Here is a 12,502-nt window from a genome sequence, read left to right as displayed (position 1 = left end):
CAAGTTGCCTAGACATTTTGGATCCTTTTCAGCATATATATAATCTTAGTGCTCTGTAGTCTTCCAGCCTATCTGATTTACAGCGCGTGTTAAAATGGAGATCTCAGTCCTTAGCCAGCATCAGTTTTCATCCTGGTGTTGAGCTTTTACTGGAGCAGCTGCTATTTCACTGCAATCTAGATTTCAGCATGTTCAGGAGAACTGCTGCTGCCTTTCATTCTTCGTAGTACACGAGGCTGTAACACAGAACATTTCTGTTGGAGCCCACGTGTGGTGGTGGGGGGAAGAGAATAGGAAGGATGCGAAGAATAGGGCTGCTGACTTTATTGCTGTGTTGCTCATGAGTGATCCAAGCAGCAGCAGCAGCAGAAGTGTTTAACCCTTATAATTGGTTCTTTGTTTTGTGCAGAAGGCCCAAAGTTATTTTGTAGATCTGTAGAGCTCAGTGAAGAAAAAGAGGATTGGGAAGACAGACGTAGATTATTGCTTGAGGTGAGTGTGAAACGTCCGTTCCCTGGTAACTGTGGCTGAAAGCTGAGCATGAGGAGGGAACAGGGCTATGAATCTGCATGAGAAATTAATTCAGGACCTCAACAAGAGCCTGAAACTTTGTAATTACCAGAGAACAAAAGTGGTTTAGTATACTGGTGTGTATAACATCAGGTTGTGACGTCACTCAGGTAAACCACTAAATCTCTGCACGTTACAGGACAGGACCAGCGACTTAACTGTACATAAAGAAAGTGTTCAAGAGAAAGAGTGAATTTAGAGACTTCTCCTAATAGTGGATTCAGAAACTTCTAATAATAATACGTTGGATTTTCACTATTTTCAGGAATGCCGGAAGAAGCATAAGGACGCCAAAAGAAAAGTGAAAGCAAACCAATAAAGCTTCTTTTACTGATGAGAAGTGTGTCATGTTTCTTCCTTGAAGAAGTTGCCAAACAATGTTACTTTGGAAATCCTTTCCAAGATCTAATAGGAAAAACTATTGGCCAACACTGTCAGCCTGTGTTTCTGAACAGGTATACATGTCCTGTGTCAATTCAAGGTTTGTACCAGGGGTTGGGGTTTTCTGTGTGTAGGGCTTCAATGTCAGTTGCTTCTCGGCCGGACTTTTGATAATTAGATCATGTAACGAAGACAACATTTTACTGTGTCCTCCTGTCCAGTGCTGCACAGGGTTGGGAAAGAGCAGGTAGCTCTGTGTCTATACATAACTTGCAGGGGCAGCACAGGAGCAGCTCCCAGGGCCTGGGGAACAAGGAGGTTCATGGCGCCGAGGACAAAGTGTCCAGAGCTCGGCATTGTCCGGCTGAGCTCTTCTGGTTCCTTCTGCTTCCAGCCCTTGCCGAGACACGGGTTCACTACAGACCCCGGGGTGCCACTTCCCAACTTAGCCCTCTTCCTCTGCCTCCTCCCTGCCTCCTGGATAAAGGCACTCCCTGGCATTGCACCAGCTGTGCCTCCCTCCTAGTTCAGTGAAGGCATCCTTGTCCTCCCAAGGTGCCTCTCCCATGGAGACAGGAAAATTGATGAACTCCCCCTGCCCCGGCATCAGGCAGGTGCAGGGTGTCCCTGCTCGTCACCCCTTGCTTTCCAGGGGTCCCGCTGATTGTTCTAGAAGCCATTGATCTGGATTTTCCAGGAGCATGCCTGCAAAGACATGAATGAGAAAAGGCCAAAAGAACGGTTTGTGCTTCTCTTCTAGCTGTTTTTTTCAATTTATTTATTTGCTAGTAGGAAGGCATGGACCAAACTGGCAAAAGTGCCTTTCATGTGGGAAAAGCATCCTCCTGCATTTGACTTCTGAGTCGAGGACTGGTTCAAGCTCTCCAGTCAGCTGCACGCAGAAAACTCCCACTGAATTCTCTGGGTTTCCATCAGAGTCAGTGTAAAAGCTGACGTTTCTCAGGAGCTTAACACTAACTTTTCCATTTAATACTAAATGTCAAAGTTGTTAGTTCATAGGGTGACAGGATAATTGAGGTTGGGAGCCACGTGTGGTGGTCTCCAGTTTTATCTCCTGTTCCCAACACTGATCAGCAAGAGCATCAAATCAGGTTCCTCTGGGATTTCTCCAGACAGGTGTCAGGGAAAACGTCGCTCCACCTGGGGCAGCTTTTGAATCTGTCCAGTGCAAGAGAGCCCACAAGCTCTCTGGGCAGCCGACTGCCAGGGGCAGGAGCCCTGGAGTGGCACTGCCTGAACAGCCCCTTTCTGCCAACAGTGCCACCCTCGATGGCTGCCCCAGGGCCTGGCATCTGACCCTGCACTTGCTGCAGGAGCCCCTGCCCTGGTTGGGCTCTGACCAAAGGCTCGGACCCATCTCAGAACCTCGGTTCCCAAGGGGGCAGCCTCAAATGGGTGACGTGGGACTGAGGCCATCGCTGCCCCCATTTTGGGTGCACGTTGCTGATGTCAGAGTGGCCATTGTGACCCGTGCGACCAAGGCCACAAGAGGGAACGCTGAGCTCAGGCCAGCGTGTGTCAGTGCGACCTGACAACGGGAGGGGAAGGTAGGACAGGGACAGGGCTGCCCAGGGGCCAGAGGGGCCCCACACCTCGGGGCTCTGGGCCTGTGCTGCAGGCTCACCTGCCTCTTCCTTCCCAGACGCAGCAGAGGAACATCCACGGGAGACAGCAGTGTTCCTCGACGCTGTGACAGGAGGAGAAGGCGGACTGGAGCAGGGCTCACGCAGGGCTCACCAGGGAGTAGTGCCCTCGTGGCTCTGGGCCTGTTCTACAAACTCCCCACACTCTTCTTTCTCCCACAAAAGGAGAGGACGAGCCCCTGGAGAAGACCGCGGTGGTTCTGCACAGGGACTCACTGCTGACAAGAGCCATGGCAGAAGGGAAGCAGGAGGCCCCTGATGCCAGAGAGCCAGGTGAGGGCAAAGCAGCCCTCCCGCAGGCTGGCACAGGGGCTGTCGGGGCAGCCAGCGTGGGGCCCGGAGCGGAGGCAGGGGGAGGCAGGAGCTGCCCAGCCATGCTGGGGCTGGGAGCCTCCTTCCTCCCCAAGGGGGGCCCAGCCGGGCCAGGGGGCAGCTGTGGGGACACCCGTGCCCGCGCTGTCCCCTGCTCCCCAAGGCCTCCAGGCCTGCCCATCAGCCAGGCAGGCAGGGCCAGAGCAGGCCTTGGGGCCGATGCTGCGGGCTAAGAGCCCCGCAGAGGTGCCCGGTGCCATTGGCTCTGTCCCCTGCAGCATGCCTGCTGTGCCGCCGCGCAGAGGCTGACCCGGACATCTGCGGCGACAAATGGGAGAAGCACGGGCTCTGTGCCCACGTCTTCTGCCTGGTGAGCTGCGCTGAGCCTCTCTCCAGCACTGCAGTGGGCAGCCCCTGCCACTCTCTCCTCATCAGCTCCCTGCCTTTGCCACAGAATTTCGCCAGCCTCATTTTTCAACAAGACAGTGATCGGATTGGACTCAAGGGGTTTCGCCCTCGCGATATCCAACTTGCAGTCAGCCGGGCGGCTCAGCAGGTGAGAGCCTGACAAGAGCAGGGAGGCTTGTGCCAGGCGAGGTTTGCCAGGGCTTAGCCCAGACCCCACAAAAGAAAGGCCGGCCCTTCCCACCAGCTGTGGGACAAAAGTCTGGCTCCCAGCAGCTCCACAGAGGCTCTGGCACAGGAGCCTCTTCCTCCAGGCGGGTCTGTGGGCTGAGACCCAGCAGCGGCCACAGTCCTGCGCCCTGCCCGGAGCCGTGGGGCTGCCTGGGGAGGCCCGAGGCTGCCTCTGATGGGGCTGCTTGGCTCTTTCCAGCACTGCTGCGTCTGTGGGGAGACTGGGGCCACCATCATGTGCTGTCACAAAGACTGCGACAGATGGTTCCACCTGCCCTGTGCCAAGGAGGGTCACTGTGTGACTAACTACATAACCCCATACAGGTACGTCCTCTCCCGTTCTGGCCACCCCTGCAGAAGGACCCAGCACGTCTCACTTTGCCCATCCCTTTTCCCCCAGGTCCTACTGCCCTGAGCACTCCCCAGAACAGGATGTGACGGTGATTCCGGAGCCGGGCACCGAATGCCCCATCTGCATGGAGCCTGTGGAGGAGAGAAAGAGCTACACAACACTGGTGTGCCCAGCGTGCAAAAGGGCCTGGTTCCACAGGGACTGCATCCAGGTAGGAGCCATTCCCGCAGCCCCGGGGCACAGCAGGTGCTCAGCAGCACCAGGGCCTTGCTCACACTGCTGCTGTTTGCCCTGCAGGGACAGGCCTTGCGCGCTGGTGCATTGTACTTCCAGTGCCCCCTCTGCAGAGACGATGATGAGTTTCTTGTCCAAATGTTCATCATGGGGATCCGAATCCCCTTCAGGTCGGTGTCCTTCTGCCTGGCTCACAACACAGGAGGGGGCAGCTGCTGTGCCAGGGCCTGCCCCCGCAGTCCTGGCCCTGCCCTGTCCCGTGAGTTTGGGCTTCAGCTTCACGCAAGACTTGGAAAAGCACTGGAGGAAGAGCAGGGACAGCCTGTACCTCCAGGATGGTGGAGCAGCACGAGCTCATCGGCTTCTCCTTTCCTCATCAGAGAGCCAACATGGGAGGACAACGATGCCTTTGCAGAATTAGGAGACAGGCACAGCCAGTGCAATGCCAGGAAGTGCCTTTATCCAGGAGGCAGGGAGGAGGCAGAGGAAGAGGGGTAAGTTGGGCAGCTGCACCCCAGGGCTCTGCAGGGAACCTGTGTCTTGGCAAGGGCTCGAAGCAGAAGGAGCCAGAAGAAGAGCTCAGCCGGACAATCCCGAGCTGTGGACGCTTTGTCCTCAGTGCCATGAAACCATTTGTTTTCCCAGGCCCTGGGAACTGCTCCTGTGCTCCTCCTGTGCTGCTGAGGGCACCCACAGGCGCTGCTCTGGCCTCAGAAACGACACACCCAGCTGGGAGTGCGACAGCTGTGCTGATCTGGGCACAGGTATGAGGCAACGCAGCTGCGTGGCCCTGGGCTGGGGTCAGTGCCAAGGCTGGGCTTGGCAGAGCCTGTCCGCTCCTGGAGGGCTGGGGGCACCGCACTGGCCTGGCCTGGCCCAGGCCTGCTGGGCCCCTCTCATTCCTTCTTCCCCTTACAGCCCCCAGGGATGAGCCGGAGCTCTATGCCCCCAGGGATGAACTGGAGCTCAATGTCCCCAGCCTGGCTGGACAGTCAGGATTGGAACCTTCCCATGGATTGGAGCCTTCCCATGGCTCTGCACAATCCGAGGCCATCAGCCCCAACTCTGGCATCCTGGCACCATCGGGTGTGCCTCCCCTGTCTCCATCTCCAGAGACCAGCAAACGCAGCAGCGTCCAACATGCACCAATGGGGCAGCTGCTGCAATCTTCCTCGCTGGAGAGCAGCAGCCCCTGCATGGAGAGTGAGGTGACATCAAGGTCATCAGACACCAGCCATTCCAGAAGCTCTGGGTCTGACCGCAGGCGAAATCGCTCTCGCCGGCAAAGCTGGGCCTCAAATCCACCTGTCCGATCGAGGAGTCGCCGTGACAGGAGCCAGAGCACAGCACCAAGGGCTGAGAGGCCCAGGCACAGAAGGACACCATCGGAGACATCCCCCAGACGCAGCCGCACCCGCCAGCGACGTCGGGCCTCAAATCCACCGGTGCGGTCGAGGAGTCGCCGTGACAGGAGCCGCAGGACAGCACCAAGGGCTGAGACGCCCAGGCCAAGGGAGACAGCATCAGGGACATCCACCAGGAGCAACCGCTCCCGCCAGCGACGTCGGGCCTCAAATCCACCGGTGCGGTCGAGGAGTCGCCGTGACAGGAGCCAGAGCACAGCACCAAGGGCTGAGACGCCCAGGCGTAGGGTGACATTGTCGGAGACATCCACCAGGAGCAACCGCTCCCGCCAGCGACGTCGGGCCTCAACTCAGGCCTCGAAAAGCAGCATGTAGTGTCATCTTTTCTTTCTAGTCCGTCTGCTCTCTGCCGTAAGTGAAGGTGAGGAAGCTCAATACAGGGACCTTGAGATTTGCAGGTCTCTGAGAAAAGTGTATTAACTCTTGACATTGCTATTGGCAGGAATCTGTGCTAAATACCTGATTTCTATGTTACCACCTATTAAGTGAAAAGTCACTTAAGGGGGTGGCTAATTAAAAAGGACACTTGCTCCTGCCTTTAGACTCAAACCTCAGATGTTTCCCCACTGCTTCCCCTTGATAGTGAACCACTCCTTAATGGGCTTGGATACGTTTAGGGAGACAGAAGAGCAAGGTGGCTCTTAGGGAAGCTGTCTTTGGAAAGGACATGTGCTGTGTTGCTATCCTTGAACAATCTGATTTCAGGAAAGCCAAAAGGAAGAAGAAAGAAGAGAGTGAGACACTGCCTCAAGTGTCTGAAGAAATCTATTACGACATTGCTGCTGATTTAAAAGACTTGTTTGGACCTTCAAAGAACAAACCAGAAAACACTGAGGACATACCCTTGGGACAAAGAGGATGCGCAGGACTCTGTCCCAGCTGACCATCTGGGACCTTTGCCTGCGAACGACGTAGCTCAGGAGTCGAGTGCTTTCACTTTTCCTTCTTCGGAGACACACAGGAGTCGGGCATGAAAGAAGGTAACAGCAGAACCCTTCTAACGGTGCCATTCCTAGGAAGAGCTTAAGGCAGGCACTGCAGAGCAATACGGTGTAAAGAGGGTCTGGATCCAGGGGATTTTCAGCAGCAGAAGCCAGTAATTAGGCAGAAGCATTCTGATCTTCATTTCTACTTGCCAGGCTTGCGGTAGATTAAGGAGAGGTAACTCGTGCTTGCATCTCAGAGTTCTGAAAGGCGGGCTTTGAGAGAGAAGGCAGTGGGGTCTTTGCAGAGTGGTGAAAAAGCTTGTTGTCATCCCCTAAATTTCTCAAACAGGGAAAAAGGTGACACACCAGTCCTGGCAAGTTTCATAGAACCCAACCAGATTGCAAAGAAAATGTGTGTTAATGTAGAGTGAAGAGCAAAATCCTGGAGCTGACCCCAAGATTCAAGAATATTTTATTAGTTACTGAATTCTATTCTTGGACCTTTAGAGAATGGAAGCTGAATGACACATCATCATTGGCATGTCCTAACCTCAGATAAAATGAGGCCTTATGAAATGAAGATGAAACAATATTAAATCAAGTCACAGTCTTGTAGGAAAGAAAAGAAACTGTGCAAAGTTACCCAAAAGATTAAAAAACCCAAGGTGCTTTGTGTGCAACAGCACAAAGCAACAAGCCCCCCACACTTCTGCTGAATTCAGAAGGTAGTTAGTGTCTTCTGAATGCAGCGATCAAGGTTTAGGAATACGTGGGAGATGCCTAGAACAAAGGGGAAAATACTGGAGCAGAGATTTAGCTCAGAAAATCTGAGGGGAGAAGATTCTGTCCTTCCTAAATCTGCCTTCTCCAGTGTAAGTATTTCACTTGAAAGGAAGGACTTTTCCTGGCAAGTAGAGGAATAACCTGGTTTTGGCTTTTTTTTCTTTTTTGGTGCTGTTATATTGCAGAGCCTTACATACTGGGACCAATAAAACCGGTAAAAGTCACGTGGCAAGAGGATCCACGTTTCCAAGACAGCAGTTCTGAGAGTGATGATGAGCCTGAGCCATCAGAAATTGGAAAGGACCGAGAAATGCAAGTTCCATTTGTATTGGTTCTCTCCTTGGTTGTCGTAGTTGGATGCTGTGGGCATATTAAGAGCAGCACTCAGGAAATGGGAAACGGACGTTGCACACCTCTGAGCAGTGAAAGTCATCTTGGACAAACCGTTTGTGCTGCACAGAGTCAAAACTCCCAGCAGCCCCTTTGATGTGAAGTTGAATATGAAGAGAGAGAAGTTGAGCACAAGAAATTAACTGGGTCGTTTTGGGTTGACCAAACCCAATCTGAGTTTGGCCAAAAGCCAAAGACACAGTCAGTTTTCTTTTAAAAAGTGGGGGTTTTTATAGAAGGCTCTGTTTGGTTACTGTGGAGTAAAGCTCTTCAATGTTTACCGTTTCTCTGAAGCGCTGCAGCTTTAACTCATGTTCATGGAATTTGGTAGTGCCTTTTAGGATGCTAAAATCCCTTTGTACTTGTCCAGGTTTCTTTCTTTACCCCACACGGAAAGTGCTAGAGTTTTCTTCCTCTCCAAAGATGATGAACGCCTAAGAGGTACAACTGAACTTATTCACCCCTTTTGTATTTTTTTCCTTTTAAACTCTTACTGGAATTCAGTGAGGAAAAAATGCTGCCCGCTTATGAATGGTTTGTAGTCAACATTTGCCACCCTTACTTGGGGTCTAGGTTGTGGTAGCAGCCCGTGAGGAAGTCCTGGCAAAATAAAGGCTGAGCAGCTGTCTGGCTTTCTTGTCTTTCAGATAATTGCCTAGTAAATATCTGGACTTTTGGAGATTACCAAAAAAATAGTCACTGGACAAGTTGCCTAGACATTTTGGATCCTTTTCAGCATATATATAATCTTAGTGCTCTGTAGTCTTCCAGCCTATCTGATTTACAGCGCGTGTTAAAATGGAGATCTCAGTCCTTAGCCAGCATCAGTTTTCATCCTGGTGTTGAGCTTTTACTGGAGCAGCTGCTATTTCACTGCAATCTAGATTTCAGCATGTTCAGGAGAACTGCTGCTGCCTTTCATTCTTCGTAGTACACGAGGCTGTAACACAGAACATTTCTGTTGGAGCCCACGTGTGGTGGTGGGGGGAAGAGAATAGGAAGGATGCGAAGAATAGGGCTGCTGACTTTATTGCTGTGTTGCTCATGAGTGATCCAAGCAGCAGCAGCAGCAGAAGTGTTTAACCCTTATAATTGGTTCTTTGTTTTGTGCAGAAGGCCCAAAGTTATTTTGTAGATCTGTAGAGCTCAGTGAAGAAAAAGAGGATTGGGAAGACAGACGTAGATTATTGCTTGAGGTGAGTGTGAAACGTCCGTTCCCTGGTAACTGTGGCTGAAAGCTGAGCATGAGGAGGGAACAGGGCTATGAATCTGCATGAGAAATTAATTCAGGACCTCAACAAGAGCCTGAAACTTTGTAATTACCAGAGAACAAAAGTGGTTTAGTATACTGGTGTGTATAACATCAGGTTGTGACGTCACTCAGGTAAACCACTAAATCTCTGCACGTTACAGGACAGGACCAGCGACTTAACTGTACATAAAGAAAGTGTTCAAGAGAAAGAGTGAATTTAGAGACTTCTCCTAATAGTGGATTCAGAAACTTCTAATAATAATACGTTGGATTTTCACTATTTTCAGGAATGCCGGAAGAAGCATAAGGACGCCAAAAGAAAAGTGAAAGCAAACCAATAAAGCTTCTTTTACTGATGAGAAGTGTGTCATGTTTCTTCCTTGAAGAAGTTGCCAAACAATGTTACTTTGGAAATCCTTTCCAAGATCTAATAGGAAAAACTATTGGCCAACACTGTCAGCCTGTGTTTCTGAACAGGTATACATGTCCTGTGTCAATTCAAGGTTTGTACCAGGGGTTGGGGTTTTCTGTGTGTAGGGCTTCAATGTCAGTTGCTTCTCGGCCGGACTTTTGATAATTAGATCATGTAACGAAGACAACATTTTACTGTGTCCTCCTGTCCAGTGCTGCACAGGGTTGGGAAAGAGCAGGTAGCTCTGTGTCTATACATAACTTGCAGGGGCAGCACAGGAGCAGCTCCCAGGGCCTGGGGAACAAGGAGGTTCATGGCGCCGAGGACAAAGTGTCCAGAGCTCGGCATTGTCCGGCTGAGCTCTTCTGGTTCCTTCTGCTTCCAGCCCTTGCCGAGACACGGGTTCACTACAGACCCCGGGGTGCCACTTCCCAACTTAGCCCTCTTCCTCTGCCTCCTCCCTGCCTCCTGGATAAAGGCACTCCCTGGCATTGCACCAGCTGTGCCTCCCTCCTAGTTCAGTGAAGGCATCCTTGTCCTCCCAAGGTGCCTCTCCCATGGAGACAGGAAAATTGATGAACTCCCCCTGCCCCGGCATCAGGCTATTACCGCAGGCCTGGTTCCTACGGTATAGCACCGTGTCCCGCAGCCATAGGGAGGAGGAGGAGGAGAAGATCCAGCAGGCAGGAGTTGTGCAGCAAGATTGATTTATTTAATTATTTTACAAACTCTTTTATAGACTTTTTTCTTCATAGACTAATTGGACAAAGGGCCAGCCACCCCTTGGGGGTGATTGGCTAAAATCCTAAAATATCCATTGTCAAAATATTTTTCTACTATACCATAAACAAGACTTTTCAAGGTTGCAGGTGGCTTGGTTGTTTACATTCCCTGCTACCTCTTCTGTGAGAGAGAAAAGTCTCTCACGGTCTTAGAAAATAACAAGAAAATCCTCGCTAGCAGCATTTTTGTATCTACAATTCCCCCTTTTTGTTTTATAAGATAACAACTCTACTATTAATGCCAAATAGAAATCTACATCAGTTATTAATTCTAAATATGTCCTTAAGGCTTTAACTATCTGACTCCATAACAAGAAATTTAAAGTTCAGTCTCTGCTTGTGGAAGGACCATCCCAGTCTCTGCTTGCAGAAGGACCATCTGCCTGATGGTTGACATCCTGGTCATCATCAGAAGAGCCATTAGGCTGATGCTCTACATTCTGGTCGCCATTTGGATGATTGGCGTTCTGGTCATCATTTGGAGGTTGCCTGTTCTGCCTCTGGTGCCGTAGGTCAGGGCGAACGCATTTTGAAGGTAGCCACTGTATCCCAGTATCTGTGGAAACGCAAGCATACCCACGACCCCAGACGATAAGCTCATGTGGGCCTTCCCACTGGTTAGTGAGTAAATTCCGCACCCAGACTTTTGCCTGGGGCAGTTGTCTGTCACCTGCAGACTGCAATGAGAAAAAATGATTCAGAATAACAGGATTATTTGAATTTTGTGGTACTGTAAGGTGATTAATGGTATACAAAGCTTTTGCTAGTCGGCTCTGTGGGGTTTCTCCATGCATTCCCCTTTTCTGTTTGTCCAAAACACGCTTCAAGGTACCATGAGCGCGTTCAACAATGGCTTGGCCAGTAGGAGAATGTGGGATACCAAAGGTATGGTCTACACCCCACAGGTGTAAAAACTGCCGCGTCTTCTCCGAGGCGTAGGCAGGACCATTATCGGTTTTCACAGAAGCTGGCACGCCCAGGACTGAGAAAGCCAATTTCCAATGGGCAATGACATCACGGCCCTTCTCTCCAGTGTGAGCAGTAGCCCACATAGCCAAGGAGAAAGTGTCAATAGACACGTGCACATATTTCAGCCGACCAAATTCTGGGATGTGAGTTACATCCGTTTGCCAAATCTGCAAGGCTTTCAGCCCTCTGGGGTTTACCCCCGCTGGCAAAGGCGCAGCAAGTCCATGACAGTCAGCACAAGCGCTGACAATGTCGCGCGCCTCGGTTGGCGTTAAATGAAACTGCTTCTGCAGGGTATGTGCACTTTGATGGAAGAAACCGTGCGATGCCTTGGCTTGTGCAATTTTGTCAGGCTGAGGCCCTACCCATGCAGGGTTTGCCAGCATGTCAGCCCTGGCATTGCCTTCCGTTAGAAACCCTGGTAAATTGGTGTGGCTTCGAATGTGCAGAATGTAATACGGATGCACTCGAGCCCGAATTGCAGACCACAAGGTTTGCAACAGCGAAAACAGAGCCGCATTATTCACCTCCTTCAGAAGGGAACAATCTAAGCGTTGGGTGATCTCTGCTACATAAGCAGAGTCAGTAACCAAATTCAAAGGTTCCTGTGAGAATCGCTGAAAAGCCATGGTAACAGCCCTTAGTTCAACTAACTGAGCAGAGTCTGACTCGGATTGGTGTGTTAATGAACCACCTCAAAGGCAGCGTAGGATACTGTGCGCTCTTACACACAGTGACCCCTGCTAAAATTTGTCCCAATCCGTACGCCCCAAGCTGCCAACACATCCCGTCCCCAAAGGTTACAGGAAGTGGTAGTAACATAAGGCCTAATTGTAGCTGTGTGTCCCTCTGAATCCTTCACCACCACAGGCCGTTCACTTAAATAGCTCTGTGTGGTTCCTCCTAATCCTGCGGTGGCCGATCCCACCGGGGCTAAAGGCCATGAGGGAGGCCACGCAGAGAAGGAGATGACAGTTACATCAGCACCCGTATCAATCAAACCTCGAAGCTGAATCCGGGGTGGTTGGGCGCTTGGCAGGACCAGGGTACATGTCATCTGTGGCCTTTGGTCAGAGATGTCTGCAGTCCAGAAGGCCTGCGGAAGTCCCGTAGATCCACTGCCGTTATCTTCCTGAGTTTGTTCTACCCTGGGGACACAAGACTTAAAAGGCATTAATTTAGCAAGGCAGGTCTTTTCAGGAATAGTGACAGGGGGTTTTTGCGTGGAGACCATAGCGCAAATCTGGCCTTTAAAGTCAGCATCAATAACTCCTGAGTGCACTAAGATTCCTTGATGGGCAACATCAGGTTTTCCCACCAGCATCGCACTGGATCCCTGGGCTAAGGGTCCATATGCATCCAAGGGAACCTTATAAATACCGCTAGAGTCTAAGACGACTGTGGCTGCGGTGTGG

At 51.2% G+C, this 12,502-nt stretch overlaps 1 protein-coding gene across 1 annotated transcript; it reads left to right on the top strand.

Moving 5' to 3' along the window:
- Positions 1 to 2,845: 2,845 nt before the first annotated feature.
- Positions 2,846 to 5,888, top strand: LOC138117756 (G2/M phase-specific E3 ubiquitin-protein ligase-like). The gene is made up of 9 exons (XM_069028312.1): positions 2,846 to 2,888; positions 3,206 to 3,297; positions 3,382 to 3,483; positions 3,763 to 3,887; positions 3,964 to 4,126; positions 4,213 to 4,323; positions 4,534 to 4,643; positions 4,795 to 4,913; positions 5,068 to 5,888. Exons 1-9 carry the CDS (start codon positions 2,846 to 2,848, stop codon positions 5,886 to 5,888), a joined length of 1,686 nt encoding a protein of 561 aa, XP_068884413.1.
- The last annotated feature ends 6,614 nt before the right edge of the window (positions 5,889 to 12,502 follow it).

This window comes from Aphelocoma coerulescens, chromosome 12 (genome assembly GCF_041296385.1).
Source record: "Aphelocoma coerulescens isolate FSJ_1873_10779 chromosome 12, UR_Acoe_1.0, whole genome shotgun sequence".
Classification (NCBI taxonomy): Eukaryota; Metazoa; Chordata; class Aves; order Passeriformes; family Corvidae; genus Aphelocoma; species Aphelocoma coerulescens.
Note: the sequence above shows the minus strand (reverse complement) of the source record. Positions and strands in the feature narration are given on the sequence as shown.

Bases quoted from the DNA above. Each gene is read 5' to 3' on its own strand.
- LOC138117756 (XM_069028312.1), top strand. From the start codon at position 2,846: ATGGCAGAAGGGAAGCAGGAGGCCCCTGATGCCAGAGAGCCAG. The intron at 2,889-3,205 runs GTGAGGGCAAAG...TGTCCCCTGCAG, and splicing joins CCCTGATGCCAGAGAGCCAG to CATGCCTGCTGTGCCGCCGC. The intron at 4,914-5,067 runs GTATGAGGCAAC...TTCCCCTTACAG, and splicing joins CTGTGCTGATCTGGGCACAG to CCCCCAGGGATGAGCCGGAG.